Source organism: Sceloporus occidentalis, unplaced genomic scaffold (genome assembly GCF_023333645.1).
Source record: "Sceloporus occidentalis isolate IW3139 unplaced genomic scaffold, rSceOcc1.0.p SCAF_9, whole genome shotgun sequence".
Taxonomy (NCBI): domain Eukaryota; kingdom Metazoa; phylum Chordata; class Lepidosauria; order Squamata; family Phrynosomatidae; genus Sceloporus; species Sceloporus occidentalis.
In genome coordinates this window covers 5,342,498-5,363,555 of record NW_028316989.1, presented here as the reverse complement: position 1 = coordinate 5,363,555, position 21,058 = coordinate 5,342,498, and the positions used below count along the sequence as shown (strand labels likewise).

Genomic DNA, 21,058 nt, shown 5'->3' with positions numbered 1-21,058 from the left:
TGCTTCCAGTTTTTAAAAGGCCTTTCTTGGGCTTGAAATGGCTTGGGGTGCAAATTTTTCCCCATACCCCCGAGATTTTTAACCCCACGGGCTATACTTTGCCCACCTTGACTTGTAAAAATCCTTTGTCACTATGCATCTAGATGCTAAAGGACTCCCTCCTTATGAAGCAGACACCTCACCCAGGCAGAATCAGGAGTTCAGATAAAGCTCGGTCAGCTTTATTCAAAACATTCCAGTGCAGAATAAGCCCACGTTTCTTGCACTGGCCTCTGTCCTGACTTGGGAGTCCATGAGTCAGCTTTTAGGAGAAGTATTAAAATTGTGTGAGCTTGCAAGAAAGGAAAACCTACGGAGCTAGCAAGTATTCTTATAACAACCTTCAGCAAGAAAGCTACCATATGCTGTCCTAACTTTGTTTCAATCAGAACAGCTCAAAAACCCGAGAGAAGCATCTTTTGCTATCTTTAACTAGTCCTATCAATGGTAATATCTAAGTTTTGTTATTTTCCAGACAGTAGTTTCCAGATTCGGTTTTTGAGAGCCTGTAAGGTAGAACCTGGTAGGGCAAACTGGGTGATGTGACCTTCATCTAAGCCGAAATGACACTAAAACTGTCTATCCAACAGAAAGACTTTTCTCTGATAGAGGTCATAGATTAATCATGCTATTTCTTAGCAAACTGTAGATCTGGATACAACTGAACTTTGAACTTTGATGGATTGCAGATAGCTGGTTTATAGTAGATGAAAGGTATTGTCCATCTTCTACTCTTAAATGTCAACACTTGACCGGGGAAAGCCATCATCTGCCACCTGATCCTTTTTTAACTAACCTGATTCTTTTTTCACTCTTGAGCACAATGTGAGCACAATGTCATCCTGTTAGGTGCTTCAAAACTAAACAAATGATAATAACATTGTTATTTCTTTATTAATTGGAAAGGCCCAAACACATATTGGGAAGAAAATACACAAAGATTATTTGCAGAAGCCGCATCAGTTGGTCTGTGCATAGTCAATGCACATAGTGTTGTTTTCTCAGCAAATATTATACAAGTGTCATTACACATACTTTTGCGTATGACATGCTGCCTTGTTTATAACAGGACTGGGAAAACACTGTGGCATTGACTCACGGAGGGATGCTTTTGAGGAGTGAGGACAGATAAGTTCAACAGATTTACAGATGAGCCTGGGCCAGGCAAGAAGCAAAGCGGCTATGATGCAGTGGGGCATGAGCAGCTGTCCCCAACATTTAAGTGTCAGCCTTTTTGAACAGTGAGAAATCTTTGCTGTTCCTGGATGTAAGCATCAGGTTTCCACATGCCTGGGGAAGTGCCAGCATTAATCCAACTACTGGAAAGCTAATCTGGGGTTTGTGCTCTGAGCATCTCCACAAACACTGGATGTAGTCCTGAGAACATAAAGCAACATGACTGCAGCAAACAATAAAATACTCAGGTCTCACTCTGTGCAAATTGGACACCAGCACAAAAAAAGGGAAAGAAAAGGAAAAAGCAACCACACTATTTTCTTTGGATTGGCCCATTATTAATAACATTAAAGCAGAGATTCTTTAAAAAAAAAACTACCAATAACCCCCAAACTCAAACACACTAAATTCCCAATCTAAGTTTCCAATGTGCTAAAAAGATTCCTGTATACCGCCATGTATAAGCCAAGAAATTTTAGTCAAAAAATCAACCCAAAAACCCTGGGTCAACTTATTCATGGGTCAATGTAAGTACTGTACATCTGTTTCTGTTGTTGTTTGCCTTCAAGTCCTTTCCGATTTACAACAACCCTAGGGTGAACCTATCATGGAGTTTCCTTGGCAAGTTTCTTCAGAGGAGGTTTGTCACTGCCATCCTCTGAGGCTGAGAGAGTGTGACTTGCCCCAGGTCACCCAGTGGGTTTCATGGCTGAGCTGGGAATTGAATGCTCATCTTCTAGTTCAGCACTACACCACATCAGCTCTCTTTAACTGTACTTCAACTCTTATTATAAAAGGAACCATTCCCTTCTCTGAATACAGTAGTGAAACCCAGGAGCTTAGTCCATCCAAGAAGAGCCTAAAAGAGGTGCCAATCCCCTCTACTCACTCTGTACAAATTTTTTATCCACTGATTCAACCATCCACAACTAAAAAATATTCAAAATAATAATAATAATAATAATAATAATAATTATTATTATTTATATCTTGCCTTCCTCCCAGTACAAGGACTCAAGGCAGCTTAAGTTTAAAACTCTTTGAAACAAAAACAAAACAGCATCCATGTCATGTGAAAGAAATATACATTCCAAAAAGCAAACCTTGTTTCTGCCATTTTATATAAGAGACATCATTTCACTATGCCATTGTATTTAATGAGACTTGAGCATCCACAGATTTTGGTATCCATGGGAGAGTCTTTGAACCAAATGCCCCTGGATACCAAGGCCCACTGTGCATTATTTAAATGTGTTCATGTGTTTGACATTTGCAGTATCACTTTCAGTCACTAGGTAGCAGACTTTCCAAACTAACACACAGCTTTCAATAAACAGAGTTTGAAGCAAGTGGGAAGAAGTCCAAAATTAAGAGTGCTACTTCTTCAGCCATGCTGTGGAGCACTCCCCACAGATGGGTTTGATGTAGGCATGTTCAGAGAGTTGTAGGGATGTACCATGGCAGCATGCATGCCCAGGAGCCCAAGAACCATGGGTTTACTGGATCAAGACAAGCACAATGTGCCAAACCATGACAGTTTCTGTATTAACCTAAGGGTGGGAAAGTGCATCCCTTGAAGTGCCATAACTCTTTACCAACCTCTACAGGTCCAGAATCTTCTCATATTCTTAATGTTGCTGCTAATTTAATTTTTTTAAAATCAAACTCAGCACTTTTTACAGTGCTGTTATCCGCTGGAGTTTGGTTCCAGGACCTTCAGTGGATACCAAAAATTTGGACGCTCAAGTCCCATTAAAATGCATTGGTAGATTAAAATGGTGCCCTGTATATAAAATGGCAAGATCAAGTTTTTTTGGAATTTATACTTTTTACAAAAAATATATATTTTCAAAATCGTAGACGCGTGAATCCATGGATTAAGAATCCGTGGATACAATGGGCCTACTGTATTTTAGCCACTTTGACATAAAGGAAAGGGGAAAAAAACCACAGACTTGATAGCACCTAAACTTAAGAGCTGTAATGAATTCTCTTTAAAGACCGTACATTATTAAAACAAACATGTCCAATGTGAAGGAAACCGGACACTGTGCTAGTCTACAGGTTTGGGGGCTTTTCCAGAATCTTCCCAACTAATCCGCTTATTGTTGTTTGGTGGGTATTTTAATCCAACCAATGTTCCAATGGCCAGACATATGCAGATCGCCATTCCCTTCCAACCTTTGGTGTTAAGAAAAAAGGAATGACCATGATTCAACATGGTAAGAGTCTAGAGTGAATAATAGCCCTTGAGAGGTCTTTCACCTCTTTTCGGGAGGCAGGTTGCCAAGCCACAGTTGTGTACAGCTATTTATGGAGGAGTGGGGGGGGGGGGACTTAGGCCCTTGCCTGCAAGTACAAACAGAATATCAATAGGCTGAGCAGCAGACAAGAGCCAACAGCAAGTGCTAAGAGAAGCACAAAAGGCAGCAACAGAACACTGGATCAAGTTCTTCATACATCAAAAGCCTTCTTCCCATCAACGTTTTTTAAAAAACTGACACTAAAAATATTGCAGCCTTGGAGGAAGGCTTTGCTGGCTTAAAACAAACTCACAACACCAGCTAGCTTACTTACTCAAATCATGCAGAAAGCTTTTGGAAAGAAGCTCAGGTATACCTCAGAGCCAGTGTGGTGTATTGGTCTGAACACTGGACTATGATTCTGGAAACCAGGGTTCAAATCCCCACTCAGCCATGGAAATGAATGGCAATGTCAAAGCCCCTCTGAAGAACCTGCCAAGAAAACCCCATGGTAAGTTTGCCTTAGGGTTGCCATAAATTGGAAATCACTTGAAAGCACACAGACAGCAACAACAACAACACAGGAGCAACACAGAGGAGTACCTCTCCTGCAGACCTCAGGTATCAGCCAGGAGAGGTATTCCTTCAGTTACCAAAGTACCAAGCTAACCTCTGGAATTCACACCAAAAGCAAATTGGGAGTTTATTCTCTGCAGAATGTTTCTGCTTAGTTAAGGATCAGTGTTAAATTGTTTGTATTGTATACTGTATATACTCATGTATAAATTAGAAAATTAGATTAAAAATGGACCCAAAACACCTAAGTCAACTTATCCAGAGGTCAATGTAAGTACTGTATTTTAATATAAGATTTAAAGTACAGTACTTGCGTTGACCCATGGATAAGTCATGGATAATCTGCGGTGTAAACACTGAACCCCTTCTACTCTCTTATCCATCCAGCTTTTAGTATGACTGCAAATAGTTATGCCTGCTGGAAGCTCTATGGCATTGTTTTCCTTTGCTTCATCCTTTACATCCTTAGTTAGTTTTGCCCTCGATTTATTCACGGGTCATATCAAAATCCATAATTTTGACCCCAAAACCTGCCTTCAATTTATGAGGTCGACTTATAGTTGAGTATATATGGTATTTTGCATTATTATTCCCTATTACCACACAGACCATATTCCTCATCCACTTGCCACCCAATGTAATGTATAATAATCTATCAACTCAGACAACAACCCATGCCTCTGATGACATAGCCTGCATCTACACTGCTGAAATAATCCAGTTTGATACCACTTTAAGTTCCATGGCTTAATGCTATGGGATTCTAGAAATTGTAGTTGCATGGGACAACTAGCCTTCTTTCTCAGTGCCACAATAAACTGCAAGTCCCAGCACTGAGCTATGGCATTTAAAGTGGCATCAAACTGGATCATTTCGGCAGTGCAGATGCAACCGTAGACTCCTGTCCACTGAAACTTATTCCAAATACAACACATTACTCTCCCAGATACTACTATACTTTGCTTCCTTTTACTACAACAGGCATAACCCTGCTAATGCTCCTCCCTTCCTCCAATAACCTCTCCTCTTGTTACATTTTCAGCCTCTTGTACTGAGTAACGATAGGAACATGAGCAAATGTTGGATCTTTTCCAATCCTAGGACAGTCAACTTCTGTCTGCTCGGGTATCCACTATACTCAGTTGAGAGCAAACCCAGAAAGAAGTGTATGAAGGATCCACTCATAGAACTGATTAATTCTGATTGCTTTGTTAAGGATTCATATAGGAAGGAGTACCTCTTACAGAGTAACAACATTTACTTGCAGTTAGCAGCCTAGGAAACAAGCCCTGGCAATAAAACATTTGCAATAATGAAAACTGGTAATGAAAAGGCACATCTAAACAAAGAGGTTGATTTAGTGAATCTCTCTGCTCAGTCCAAACGTACCAGCCCTGCACAAATTCAGGTTCGACAATAATGTCTGTGCCACCTAATAAAAAGGTTATTATAGAAAAGAGGCTCTTGGGATAGCTGAACATTGAATACAACCTCGACAATGGAGATAACTGTGACGTTAGATTGTGGCCTTTTAAAAAAATGAAGTTAGAAAACCTGTCTGTTTTCCATTAAAATGAAATGGTGGTCAATTCTTTTTTAAAAAAATAAAACCAAAAAAATTCGTATCCTACTTTATAACTTCTTACGACCAAGAAAAATGATGTTGGGTGAGGACAAGTTGGCTCCTTATTCTAAAATCTAGAGGGCTTCCTCCCTCTCTTGAGAAATGAACACTGTGCAAATATTAAAAGCCTTATCTGAAAAAGAAATCAGAATTCACTTATCAACTGAAAGCATTTTATAGACGGAGGCTAGGGATAGGAAAATCCAGGTCTTTGAGAACAGCTCCACAATTGTGCAGCTGTAAAAATAGCACAGAAACCTGACTGCCTAGAGGGTTGACAAGTAACCCAAATAGCAACATTTCAAGGCAAAATCCCTTGTAGGTCTCTAAATGGAAAACTACATATATAGAATAACTCAGCGATGTAATTATTTCTCCTCCAGTGTACAACAAAGGAATAGTGGACTTGGAGAACACTGGCCATTCAATGCTTCTGCTGAATTTCTATCCATCCGGGGATGGTTGACAATCACTATTTTGATGTTGCAGGTGCAACATTGCAATCAAGAACAAACAATCAAACTTATGTTCCCATTTTAAAGCTCAACTGTATCGAATCATCAGTTCACATTAATGGATTTTAAAACTGACACGCATTTGCCCAGTTTTGCTAGCTATGCAGTTTCTTCTCATGCACCCAGACAAGTGATTCCCAAGAATTTTAGTAGGGCTCAGACCTAGGTAAATGTGCAGAGGTTGATAGATTCCAGGTCTATCAATTTAATAGGGAGTTAACTACCTGTAATCTCCAAGCAATGTTATTGTACAGTGTGCCCTCCACATTCACTACGATCAGGGATGCAGGACTCCTGTGAAAGTGGGAAAATTGCAAAACTCTTACCTGAGAGAACACCCCTCTAGAAATATCTAGATCCTCCAGTGCAACTCTATGGTCAGCATCAACAAGAGGTTGACCAAAGATTTGTATTGGAGGACCTACAGATTCCTAGAGAGGTGTTCTTTCTAGAAATCTCTAGGGCCAGCACTACAATTTCTGGAGATAGTTGGCAATAGTTATTATGGTGGAGGACTGAGAGAAACCTAGAGACAACATGTTAATAAGTCCTCAAAAGTCAAAGCCACAAATGTGGAGGATTAACTGTACTGGTACATCTCAGTTCATATGAATAAGGAGGCTTCTGGAAAATTAAAAATCAATGTATTTTAGGAGTACCCATTAACAAGAAGACTTTTCCCCCCAAGCAGATCAAACTGTGATAGTTGAAGCATAATTTCAAGCCCTCAAGCCACTATTTGGGTGGTCTCTTCTGATATCTTTAAGGCAGCCAGAATTGTCACTGCTTCATATGTTCAAGTATAAATGGTATTTGTACATTAACATATGATATTTCCACAACAGGCAGAGTAACATATATTCAGTGTGTGGTTTACTATTTTCAATGTTAGATCAGTATCAAGGAGCTATAGGTTCAAGCAAATGCTCATCCACAAGGTTCACTGGGTGATATGGGTGGTTTCCCATCTCCCAAGCCTTGGGTGGATTTAAAAACTGAGGTGGGGATACACCTTCAAATCCTTGGAGTATGAATACCATTTTTAAAAATAGAATCCAACAGTATTACCTGCTGTCATACCATAAATCCTCCCTATTTCCTCTTACTTGATTATGATATGGAGGAGACCCTGGTTGTTCAAGTACATCCCCAGTGGTGGACTGTGTGTTTGTGCTTTGAGGACCAGACTAGTTAAATACAGGGAGACTTGGGTACCATATGACAAACTATAGGGACTATATATGGAATAGCTGAACCCATGCATCAGTGGAATCTATGATCTTCAACATATAATTTATCTATCATAATTAAAAGGAAATACCTAGTCATTACTGCTGCAAAAGTAGGCATGAAAACCATGCGTAAAGAAGTTGAACTCTCAAAATGCAAGTTAAAGTTGAGCTAGACATCTGTGAGATGGTTGGGTTTCAGCATTCTTTACCCCTTGTCTGTGAAATGTATACAACAAGACTTTATTGATAAAACCATGTAAGTGGACTTACATGGCCAGAGTGAATCCCATTTTTACTATGGGCTCAAGTGCTCTTCAAGAAATTATTTATAATGAGATGCTGAACATGAGATCTTCTAGATCAGACCAACAGAGCTAGAATAGTATAGTGGTTCGAGTGTTCCAGTATGATTCTTGAGACCAGAGTTCAAGTCCCTACTCAGCCATGGAAACCTACTGGGTGATCTTGGGAAAGTCACAGTCTCTCAGCATCAGAGAAAGGCAAAGGCAAACCCCCTCTGAACAAATCTTACCAAGACCTAATGATATAGAATCATAGAGTTGGAAGAGACCACAAGGGCCATCCAGTCCAACCCCCTGCCATGCAGGAACTATGTTCACCTTAGGGTTGCCGTAAGTCAGCAATGACTTGAGAGCAAACAACAACACATCAGAGCAAAAAGCCATCTTTTCTGGAGTACACATCTCTGCGTGACCAGCTGGATGATTCTGAATAATCTCCTGGAGTTGAAAGAAGCCGTCCCACTGCTGCTTTCCAGAAACTAGTATTATTATTCAGTGTCATATTGCCCTGGAACATGGCAGCTATCTTGCCTAATTAGTATTTTCTCTAACTGATGTACACTCTTGACTTTGTCTCATTTCCTTTTACAGCCATTACCCCCTTTTGTGGCACTGAACTCTACAAATTAAATTAAGAGTTGCATGAATACTTCCCCTTTCTCCATCTTGCAATCAGTTCTACTGGATGACCCTGAGTTAGTGAGGACTGTGAAAGTGCTCCCTGTTCTCTTGACATTTCTTAACCACACATCCTATAGAGCAGTGCATCTCAAAGTGGTGGTCCACAAGTCTTCATTTTCTGGCCCACAGTGAGTCTCCAGAAAACTCTACACAAACAATAATAATATGGTACACATGCAATAAATGTGGTAACACTCCCTGGAACAAAGAAGGAAAAATTGCTCGTGCCATGCCAAAAAGTTTAAGAAGCGATGATCCAATTGATATCAGATAGTGGACAGAATTGTGAACAATGCTATATATCCCAAACACATCTGTGGAAGTAGGCCAAATCTATGAAATCTTACACTATGACTTCTTTCACTCTGCTAGTCTCAAAGGTGCTACAAGATCCCTTTACAAACCTATATCCCAACACAGAGAAACGTGCATACTCAAAATCTATATTGTGGTATCCTTACCCAACCTAATGCTGTCCAAATGCTTCAGATTTCACTGTCCACCAAACCCAGTCAACGTAACTGTGTTGGGAAATAATCGAGAATGGTGAGAACCGTAGTTCGGCAAGATTTGGAGGACATCAAGTTAGGGAAAGCTGGAACACATCACAACTAGCCAGAGCAAAATGCTAAGTGAAACCAAACAAATTGAAATATCACCTAAAGCTCTGGAAAAATACATCAGACATATCCTGAGCCAAATAAAATAAAATAAACTCCAGTCATGATATCCACTGCCTGCTTTTGTAAACCAAAGTTCTCCAAACACATGTAGGAAAAGTGGTCAGAAACCCTGATATCTGTGTGTAGCCTTACGGCACCAAAAAATAAGCAACATATACTTTAATTGGAAGCAACTTTGGGTGGAGTTGGTAGAAACGTACCGACTCCTACTCCTGCTTAAAAATACCAATTTATCATATTATAACAAAAAATGTATTAGATGTATAGCTTGTTGCATTTTCACTTTGATAGGAATTTAGGAAAGTTTTCTTGTTCGGAAACTTTAATGAAATAAAATACTGTATTTTAAATTCTATCCATCTATGTAGCCTGATAATTCAACATGGTGATGAAATGCCTTGTGCAACCATTTTGCTATATAAATTTGTTATTACTACGTAATTAATATGCATTTGCCATTTATGAATGAGTCCGGCAGTAGAAAATATAGGTTGGAGTTGAAGATTTGGCATACCAACTCTGCAGCCTTAGTACAAAGAAGAACAATGATAAATTATAGTACTCATGAGAATGGGAACTCTCCTGCCTACCATGTGCCTATTTGAGAAACTGTGACATATGGTATAATACACGTAGGCAGACACAATGTGCTCAGTGTTATTGCTCCTTATGTTTTAAATGTTGGGGCTCTTTAGTACACCACATGGAAGTTAATTGTTTTCTTCACAGCATCAGTGCCTAATAATCATCACACTGTAATCTTATTTCCTCTTCTGTATTGGGTCTTCTTTGTAAGAGCTAAAGGCGGAGTTGTGTTATTCAAACCCATTCCTGGCCCAGAGCTTTGAAAAGTTACTTTTTACGGCAACTCTCAGAATCCCCCAGCCAGGATGATCGATGAAGGGTTTCAGAAGCCACAGACCAACAAAGTAACTTTTCAAAGTTTTGCTCTGGTCAGCAAAACCTAGTTTGTAGTCTGAGAGATGCTTAGACTTGGATGAGACATTGCATGAAGAGACCTCCAATGCTGAAGAGAAGCCACCAACAGGTTTTATCACATTTCTGTGGCAATTGTGGAAGGCTGGGGGCTGCATTAACCCCCAAAGAGGCCCTGGAGGCCCATACCTACCACTGTATCTATTTTTAAAACATTTGCCCCCTTGTCCTCTAGAGGACATAGAAAGGCATTCTTACCATACTTTTGGACCTTCTTCAGCCATTTTGACCCAGGAGAGGCCTCTTTTAACAATCAAAAGTCATTTCTTGTTTCAGAAAAGGCCTGTCCTGGACATAAATTGGCCCAGAGGTCCTCAAATGTGGTAGAAATGCTTTCCACATCCCCTAGAGGTCATTTGGAGGAAAGGGAGGCCATAAAAATGGCCCTACAGTCACATCTGGCCCACAGACCCCACTTTGCTCACCTTTGTGGTTCATCAGTACAATTTTTCAAGACGTAGCAGTACACAGAAAGTCTTATAGAAAGCACAGTTCTGTATAAACTGAAAGGTAGTTGGAACAGGGTGAGGTAGCCTCTTAGGTATACTGAGCTCAGGCCAATTAAAGCCATTATAGCCAATTAAAGACTTTATAGCATCTAGAATTGAGCCCCTGAAGCCATTTGTGAACTCTACACAAAGGCAATAGAATGAGCACATCTACTGAATCATGCTCGTGTCTGTGTGTGCATACACATATATAAACACTTATGCTGAATTAGACCTTTGATCCATCTGGCCCTCCAGGAATATTACTGATGCTGCCCGACAACAGTTCTCCATGAGTTTAGCCATGGCTTTTTCATCCTCATACCTGATTTGGTAGGGAATGTACTTGTGACCTTCTGCATACAATCCAGGTGCTCTAGAGAGAGTTACAGACTCTCTCCAGTGTTTAGCAAATAGCACCGCCAGAATGCCATGCAATAATTTCAGCTGACAAAAGTGATGGGGGCTGGAGAAAACCTGAAGAACAAAACAACCCTCCAGAAAAGCCCCAGGCATCAAATGAAGCTTTACATGTGGCAAAGGGTTCAGCCTACCCTTTTGCCCAATATGTTAGTCAGGTTTGGTTTTAAAGCACAAGGAGCTTCATTTTCCCAAAGGATCATTTAGAGACACAGTTCTAAAGCACTACTGAGTTAAAGCTTACATTTAGTTCTTGGTTTTGGTGGATATATAAACTGGCTCTTAGCACATTTGCAAACAAGCAGGCCCTCCCTGCAGTAACTGTGTTCCTGGATGCTCAGATGAAAGTGCAAATATAAATATAAATATAAATCTTATTTAGAAATCAAATAAGAATGGCAAATAGAGCAGATTCCCAATTTCCTCCTCCTCTGTTGGGCAGATTTCTAAGGTAGCTCAGAAATTATTACATGGAATGACCTCCTTGCTCTGGGCCTCTCGGCATACATAATAATGCCTGTTTGGCTCCTTCACATTTGGCTGTTCTGGTCCCCAAGTGTCAAGACCTTTCCAAAAGGAGGAGGAAGGGCAAGCCAATCTATCAAGACGCTCTGACACTTTTAAAAGGAAACACACAATCAGAGGAAAAGTGACACATCATGCAAATGGAGCAGCAAGACACTGTGGCAATGGAACAGTAGGAGCACTGGGCTGCTGCAGCACAAGCAAGCAGCCACCCAGGCTTTCCTCCTCTTACAAAGGATTCTGCAATTCTTCATAGAAATGGAGAGGAAATGCCAGTTCGCCCGAATCTGAGCAGTTTCCCTAATTAGCAGCGTATAACTTCTCTATTACAAAAAGGAAGTCTGACAATATTAAAAGAAACCAGTTTTTAAGGGGGGGGGGAGTAGTGGGGTTGCATGAAAACTGTAGGGTTTTCAGCAAACGAATGAACAAATGAACAACCCAAACACACGCCACTGTTTCCAGGCAGCCACATATTTTGTTTTTAAATCAAAATGGCTGTTTTATATAGGAAAAGAAAAACAAAACAGCAAGTAAAAATTCTACACACAAAAATCATTCTGCAAAATCTTGCAGAAATTGATAGGGACCAGGTTTTGTTGTGTAGGATTATTTGTTCCTACACAAGATTTGTGTGTGTGTGCAAGCTTCACACCTGTTGTTGTGCTCATGTCCTCTATGTGAGATAGTGCTGTGCTGCCTGTGGCCTTCCTATAAGCATCTATGGGAATCGAATTCAAGACTAGATATGCTTGTTCTGTTTCTATTCATATATTCGGTATTCTATTTAAGTATTCCATTCAAAGCATTTGAAACCCATACACTACTTCTGCTTGAAGTTGAAGAAGTTATTATCAATAATAACAGGCCTCAGACCTTAAACATTCAGTACAAAACAATGCAAGCATACCCTCAACTCACCCTATAGAGTTTAAAGAAGAGGATTGTTTCTGCTGGAAAGGTAACAAGCTATTTCTCCATTGAGAAGGAAGAAGATTAAAAGGTGTGTTTTAGCTGTCAAGAGTAAAAGCACGTTCTTGTGACAGGGGAGAAACGGTTGATTAAATGAAGGCAGCCACATGCAACCTTAGTCTATATGGAACTGGAATGAAGTTCTAAGGGTATGACAGGTATAAAATATCTTGGTGTCAAAATTCCTGATACTGCTGTTGCAGAGGAGGGTATTAGGTCTATAACCTGTGGAATACAGAGAAAGAAACCATGAGTATTATGTGCTGTGCTACAGGCAAGCTAGTTATACTTCCACTGGCAGATGGACTAACGTCTTGGATTAAACTACGTGCAAAGAACAACCTCATGGGTGAACATTTAGCCCTCTAGACATGTTGGCCTCCTACTTACCACTGATCATGTGGATGGAGCTGATGAGAACCTTAGGCCAAAACATACAAAGTGTCAAAGTTTCCCCTGTCCTACTTGTCTTAGCACACAACATACTTAAATTGATGTTAAGACATTTTATAAATAGTAGCATTATTGTGAGAGGTTGAGTCTCCCTTTTCCAGAATTCTGAAATCCAAAATACTCCAAAATCCAAAATTATCCATGTAGGTGGCTGAGAAAGTGACATCTTTGCCTTCTGATGGTTTAGTGGATGCAAACATTGTGTAGATGACTAGGGAAAAGAAATGAGGTTGCATTTTAGTGAATCTAACATCTATTCCTGCAGCACCTACTGAAAAATACTCCAGCTCCCCAAAGATTCAACCTAGGATATACTACCAGGGACTTTAAACAAGAGATGCCAGGAGTTGAACAAGAGGTCCCTTCTATGAAAACAATGGCCTGTTACAGACTGCCAAAATAAAGCTGCTTCGGGTCTCTTTGGAGGTATGCTATTTAAATGATGCATGGGTTCTAAGAGTCCGGAGGTCGCGCCAAAGCCACACTCCATTCCTAAGCACTGGAGTGCAGCTTTGGTGCAGCTTCCAGATTCTTAGGATGCATGCATCATTTTAACAGCATACCTCCAAAGAGACCCGAAGCAGCTTTATTTTGGCAGTCTCTAACAGGCCAATGTGTTCTGATTCATTCTGAACATAACGGGGGAGGGAGGGGAATCCTGGATACTGGGGATTATGGGTGTTATTTATGGAGGGATCCAGACCGACCAAAAAGGGCGGTCTGCCGGTGCCTTGCTTTGCTGCGCAAGGAAGCCACACAGCTCCCTCGCGCAGCAGAAAGAACCCGCAAAAAGCGGGTTCTTCTTGCGGCGCGATTGTGATGCTGGGACATGCAGATGCTAGGCGTCTGGAAGCGTCGCCCCTCGCACGTGACGATGGCGCCCCATAACGCTTGTCTGTATAGCGCCTATGTTACATTTACAGCAGCCTTTCTTCCAGCAAGCTCAAGGCAAAGTACATTGCTGTCTTCTGAGAGCATATGACTTGCACATTGTTGCTAATGTATGCCTTCAAGTCATTTCTGATTTATGGCGACCCTAACGCAAACCTATCACAGGGTTTTCTTGGCATTTGTTCAGAGAGGGGTTGCCTTTGCTGTCCTCTGAGGCTGAGAGTGTGATTTGCCCAAGATCACCCAGCAGAGATTATAATCTTGGTCTCCAGAGTCATAGTCCAATGCTCAAACCACTACACCATGCTGCTTCTATAATGCACCCTTGGACACCTGGAATTCCACAGCTCACTGGGTGTCCCAAATCCCACAGCAACACCACATCGGCTCTTATATGCATGATGAGTTGGATGCAACTCCCAAGCACTTAGCAATGTTTCCTGCTTAGTAAACATAGACTGGGGCAGACTGCATGGCTTCTTTCAAGGAGTGCTGACAGTTACTACGTATTCATGACTTCCACACTCTACATGCTTTCAGATACGTGGAAGTACACAGCCACTCTCATGCTACATTCACCAAAACACACAAGTTTCTAGTAACTTACAATGCCCAACTTTACACCCATGTATGTTCCCAAAACACAATCTACAAGCAGGCGTTCCAGTTTAACAGACATGTTTTTGTTTCAAACAGACAATGGGTCAAATGCAGAATGATGATTCCACACAGTGCATGCTGCATGAATCATAGAGCGTCTCTAAAAAGCAACCAAATTCTCAAACAAAGGGGTATTTTTAGTATGAGTTTTGAAAATGGCTCAAGTCCTGGCCACCAATGCCTAGCATACATTGCACCCCTTTGTAATTATATTCCAAATTCATGACAGGCTGCAAGATTTCAAGGATAGCATCAAGGATCCGATACACAGCAGCAAAACACACACTACACACACCTATTACAGTGAACGAAACAGCTAAGCATGGACTTGTCTGACTGTTTCATGCAGCTTCCAGCACACAGCATCCGATACAGAATCTGTACAGAGTGACAGTGAGCAAAATTTGGTAACAATATTCATTCACTAAAAGGAAAAAGGAGAACCTTCAATTCACAACCCAAACAAAGGTAGTCTTACAAGCAACACAGCCATCTTAGAGTAATGTATTTACAGCACAAATGGCAACTGTGTACCCATGCAGATACCATTGAACTGCAACTCCCATCTATCTACTGTGGCCAATGTTAGGAGATGACAGAATTTGTAGTCCCATGGTATCAGGAGGCCTTCTCAGTCTTTGAGCTGAAGTCAAGGGTAACAACATCTGGAAAGCGACATGTTCTCCATTTCAAGCAGAAATTACACCAAAAACCAGTTGTACATTGAGTTGTGCCCCTCTCCACAAAGTATAGAATGGCATTTTCCATCCTCCATGTTGTCAACAGTGAGCATTTCACCCCATGTGTCTCTAATGCTGGTCACCATGTGCGCATTGGAGCTTCACAAAATAATGCTGAAAGTTGCACTGCCCTGTTAAGGTTTCCTACCTCGTAACGCATAGGAAAACTTATATCAGGATAGTGGGAAACATTAATTATGGAGAAAGTGGGAGAAGACAATAGTTTTTCTGAAAAGACACTTATATGTCACTTATGTGTATTTGCATCCTACATCACAAGCATTGGATTGTAGCCTAAAGACGGGTAGCTTGTAACTTACAGCTACATCAGAAAGTTGTGCCATCACTTTGACTACCGCTCACCCAACAATGAAGTCTATATGCTAGTTGTAGGATTGCTGGAATTGTAATCTAACACATTTAGAGGGTAAGGGAAGACTAGTCTAACTACACCACAATTTCTTTATATATATATTTGAAGATGAACACCTGGATTTTGAAGGAAACTGAACGGAAACACACAGGCTCCCCACACTTTTTGTAGAAGATCAGATATGGTCCTTCCTACTTGGTTCAAACATATTGATTTAGCACACCTGAAGAACTAAGGCAGAGTTTTCTGTGCATCTCCAATACTCCATAGCCCTCACTAATGCACTATTTCATAGTTTCTGCAAGAATTATTCCTATGAAGCATTGTATTTTTTAATAGTAGCTCCACTCTCATGTTTATCTATCTGAATGGGAATTTTCAACCTCAGGTTGCACAAACTCAATACAAACAGGAGAAAAATAAAACCATTCTTGATTATACATAAAGCCACTTTCTTTTTTAAAAGCAATAATAATAATTTGCTACTTCATATATGCATTTCCAAAGCTACTGTACCATTGCTCACGTAAATGACACATACTTAAGAATCAAGACTAAGTGTAGTAATGGGGAAAAACACACACAGGAACTGTATATTCTCTGCTAGAAAAAGTGCAGTTGCCCTGTAGATGTGAATTAAGTATGAAGCTTTCACAATCTGCTTCTCAGACATAGAGATAAGGAAGTAAAACTGGGGTTAAACAAGGAGCTTTCAAGAAAACACTTAACACAGTGGTGGTATCCGACTCATACTTCTATTAGCAATACAAGTTGATTCAAATCTTGTTCTTACCTTCTGCTACATCATCGTCCACAGCCCCTTTCACCTGAGAAAAGCACCACTGAATGTCATTCCCGCCGCCACCAGCTCCTAGAAACAAAACACAAAAGTTAAATAGAAGTTGACCCACACCCTGCTCTTTAATCCTGGCTGCACCGTGTTAGCATTCCTCTCTAGTAAACAGTGATTGTTGGCATGGTTAGGAAAGGCAAAGGCGGCCACCACCACGCCCACAAGAACGGAGTATTTCCAAAGCAGTAAGTACACCGAAACCGACTTGTAAGCCCTTCCCTTCCACACACCCCACACCTTTTGTCACTAGCAATGAACATAATCGTCTCCAGTTTCTCTACAAAGACAACCCCCAGAACCTCATAACCACTCACTTCATAAGCTGTCTTAGGATACACATTAAACAGCGCATGACTGATCTTCTTACAAACCAATCTCTTTCACACATACACGCACTGCATCTACGTGGCTGGAATATGCACACTATACAACACATGACTTACATATCAATCTCTTTCACACATAAACACACAACTTCTAAGTTGCTGGAATATACACACTATACAACACATGACTTACAAACCAAACTCTTTCTCTAGAATATACACACTAAAGGAAAGGAAGGAAAACGACTATTCTGAAACGCAAAGAGGCTGGTTCAGAAAGGAACAAGCTTTCAACTACCGTAAAAGATGGACCGAAGCGAAAACTTCAGGAACATTACAGCCGCAGCAGAAGACGGTGAATCATTTGAACCTTCCAGCAGAACATGTCCAAGACACGCCACCCATTTCTTCTGCATGTCACTCAGGCCAAGTCATTGGGTTGGGTTCATGCAGGAAGAGCGCATGAAAGACCAGGCCGCCCCTGATTCCTGAAAGACTGTTATCAAAATGGAGCTTTCCCCTTAATCTTTTGCTTGAAAAACAAGGAGTCTCTCTCTTTCCCTGGGTGTGTTTTTTAAAACAGAAAGCTGTGCAACAGTTGCATCTTGGCAAAGGGGATGGCTGGAAAGGGAGGGAAGGAGGAGTTTCTCCCTTTCTACATAAAGCCAAGCAACTTAAGAAAAAGTTCCAGCCAGAAGAGAAGAATGCTCCTTCCAAATCCACACAAACAGGGATTGGAACACAGGAAAAGTGCAAACAATGCCCACAAGTATTCGGTTTGCACCGCCCTTTCTTATGTGGCAAAAGTTGTTTCGCCATATCTGGGAACTGTATGGAGCTGTATAAAAAGATATTTCACCTTTTAATTATAGTTCAATGCAAATTTTGAATGCAGTCTTGCAGAAAAGGCAACCAAGGCCTCCCAAAGATTGTGGTCTCCAGCCAATGTTATTTCCTCTCAACTACAGATTTAGGCAGAGAAGGATTGCCAGCATGGTGTAGTGGTTCCTGTGCTGGACTAAGACCCTGGGAAACCAGGGTTTGAATTTCCACTCAGCCATCCAAACCCACTGGGTGACCTTGGGCAAGTCACACTTTCTCAGCCTCGGAGAAAAGCCAGGGCAAACCCTCAGCGAAGAAACCTTCCCAATGAAAAACCTATAGTAGGTCCACTTTAGGGTTGCCATAAGTCAGAGGTGACTCGAAGGCACACAACAACAATGCAGGGAAGAAATCAATTCAGGAAACTTGGGGTTTATTTATCAACCACAAACTGATGATAAGAAGGCGGAAAAGAGGCAAAAGAAAGCGACAGAGATGGCAAAAGCTCAACACAATTGCCCATGCAACTGTATGCAACACGTGTCCAAAACACACTGCAGAAATAATCCAGTTTGAGACCGCTTGAACTGCCCTGGCTCAATGCAAGAGAATTCTGGAAACTGTAGTTTTGTGGGACATTTAGCCTTCTCTGTCAGAGAGCTCTGGTGCCACAATAAACTACAATTCCCAGGATTCTCTGGCACTGAGCCAGGGCAGTTCAAGCAGTCTCAAACTGGATGATTTCTGCAGTGCATTTTGGACCACGGTTACATTTGTAGGGTGTGTTTGAACATATTGCAGGAAAAAGGAAAATTGAAGAGGAAGAGCACCGAGATCCTCTGCATTTTCAAACCGTGCTCCATGCTCCACAAGCTGCAATTTCCACTCAGGCTTCCATCGCTCTCTAACAAATCCTGGAAGAGCATCACACATACAATGTCACATTGAATGAACCCGGGTCACACATACACATATGCACCCTCCCCAAAAATGCTCCATCTATCCCTTTATGTTGCAGATCTCCTGGACACCAAACCCATTTGTTCCTCTTTGCCAACAATCTTGCAAAGAAACACCTCAACCCTTGACCCCAAGCAATCCCCAAATCCAGAATTGCTGCAGGGGAGATTAAGCCACAAACCCAAAGGGGAATGAATGAGTGTGCCCCCCCCCACACACACACACACAAAACACACAATGCCAACCCCACCCAGCCTTAGTTGGAAACACACCCAGCCTTTAAATCACTCCCTCAACTTCTTGCTCTCCTTTTAGAAATCAGGACTTTCTTTCCTCTTCTAGCAGGGAAGGAGGGCTGCTGGTCAAAGCCATGGATTGAAGTGCATGAGAATAAAGGGGTTAAAGGAAACAGAGAGGAAGGAAGGAAGGAGAGGGGAAACATGCAGGGAAGCAACAAGAGGCAAGGCTGGGCAATTGTGGCTTGCAAGGCTGGGGGAAGGGAGAGGAAATCAAGGATGCAAAATAAGAGGAATGAGGAAAGAAAGGACTGCCAAAAGATCTGCAAAGATTTGCAGGCTGCAACAAAACAGGGAATGGGAGAGGATAAGAAGCCAAGCCCATGCTCTCCAGAAACCATGGCCATGCTCCCCAAGAAGCCAAGCCCATGTGCCCAAAACCTCAAGCATGTGCCCCCCCCGCAAGAAATGAAGCCCATGCTCCCCACTAAACCAAACCCATTCCCCTCAAGAAACTAAGCCCACGCCTCTAGGAAACCAAGTCCATAACCCCCCCCAAAAGCCATGCCCCCAAACTATGCCCATGCTCCCCAAAAACATGCCCATACCTTCCAGAAAACCAAACCCATGCTCCCCAAGAAACCAAGTTCATGCTCTGCAGAAGCCAAGCCCTTCTTCTCCAAGAAACCAGACTCATGTGTCCCCCCAAGAAGCAAAGCCCATGCCTCTGAAAATCTAAGACCATGCCCCTCAAGAAACCATGTCCTCCCAAGAAGCCATGCCCATGCCCCCCAAGAAACGAAGCTCATGTCCCCCAGGAAACCAAGCCAATGCTCTCCAAGAAGCCATGCCCATGCCCCCCCAAGAAATGAAGCCCATGCCTCCAAGAAACCATGCTCCCCAAAAAACATGCTTATGCTCCCCAAGAAACTCTGCCCCCCAGGAAACCAAGCCCAGGCTCCCCAAGAAACTAAACCCATGCTAACAAAAAGAATCCATGCTTATGCTTCCAAAGAAACCAAGCCCATGTCCCCCAGGAAACGAAACCCATGCTCCCCCCCAAAACATGCTTCCCAAGAAGCCTCCAAGCCCATGCCCTCCCAAAAAAAAAAAACCCATGCCCATGCTCCCCAGTAAATGAAGCCCATTGCTCCCCCAAGAAACCATGCCCATGCTCCCCCAAAACACATGCTCCCCAAGAAGCCCTGCCTATGCCTCCAAGCCCATGCCCTCCAAAGAAACCATGCTTATGCCCCCCAGGAAATTAAGCCCATGGTCCCCCAAGGAGGCCAGAAAGGAAGCCCATACTCCCCAAGAAGCCATGCCCATGCCTCCAAGCCCATGCCCTCCAAAGGAACCATGTCCCCCAGGAAAGGAAGCCCATGCTCCCCAAGAAATCATGCCCATGCCTGCAAGCCCATACCCCCTAAAGGAACCATGTCCCCCAGGAAAGGAAGCCCATGCTCCCCAAGAAGCCCTGCCTATGCCTCCAAGCCCATGCCCTCCAAAGAAACCATGCCCCTCATGAAGCCCATGTTCCCCCCAAAAACCATGCCCATGTTCCCCAAAAAAAACAAGCCCATGCTTATGCCCCCCAGGAAATTAAGCCCATGATTCCCCAAAGAGGCCAGAAAGGAAGCCCATGCTCCCCAAGAAGCCATGCCCATGCCTCCAAGCCCCATGCCCTCCAAAGGAAAGGAGGCCCATGCTCCCCAAGAGACCCAGCCTGTGCCCCTTGGGCCTGTGCCCAGCCTGGAGTGGGAGGCCATGGCAGCCCCTCTCCTTCTCCTTCCTCCTCCTGCTCTTGCTCACCTGCCATGTTGTTCGGCCAGCGGAGGCCAGGGGGGCACCGAGGGCCCTGTGGGCTTCCCCTTGGGGCTCCCTGTCCGGGCGGAGGGGCAGCAGGGGCCGAGGATGGCGGCGGATCCCTTCGGAGGGGGGCCCAGCAGAGCCGGCGTCGCGCCCAGGACTTCCCCGGCTCTGGGCCCCCCGCCCCTTCCTTCCTGGGATGACACTTTCAAAATGGCGCCGGCTGAGCCCCGCGTGACGTCACCCGAGGGAGGGAGGGGTCAGGGGAAGGAGGAGGAGGGCCTCCTTGCAAAAAAGGCAGCAGAGAGAGAGAGAGAGAGACATCGGTGCATTGGCTGCAATGGAACAATAATAACCTGATTGAATGATATTGTTACATCACTGTTAGGACATTGCAGCCCATGGAGCCCGAGTGTGATAGGCAAGGGTTCCCAGTCTCTTTCCTGGGCAAGGCTTACTTGCT

At 42.7% G+C, this 21,058-nt stretch overlaps 1 protein-coding gene across 1 annotated transcript in view; it reads right to left on the bottom strand.

The window, feature by feature from the left end:
- The window catches only part of PPP2R2A (protein phosphatase 2 regulatory subunit Balpha), a 39,239-nt gene extending 18,428 nt beyond the window's left edge, over positions 1-20,811 (bottom strand). The window contains exons 1-2 of the mRNA XM_089537416.1: positions 20,599-20,811; positions 16,383-16,460 (exon numbers count right to left, since the gene is read on the bottom strand). Of these exons, the coding sequence (XP_089393542.1) occupies positions 16,383-16,460; positions 20,599-20,605 (85 nt within the window). The 5' untranslated portion in view covers positions 20,606-20,811. The remainder of the gene's footprint in view (positions 1-16,382; positions 16,461-20,598) is intronic.
- Between the last annotated feature and the right edge of the window lie 247 nt (positions 20,812-21,058).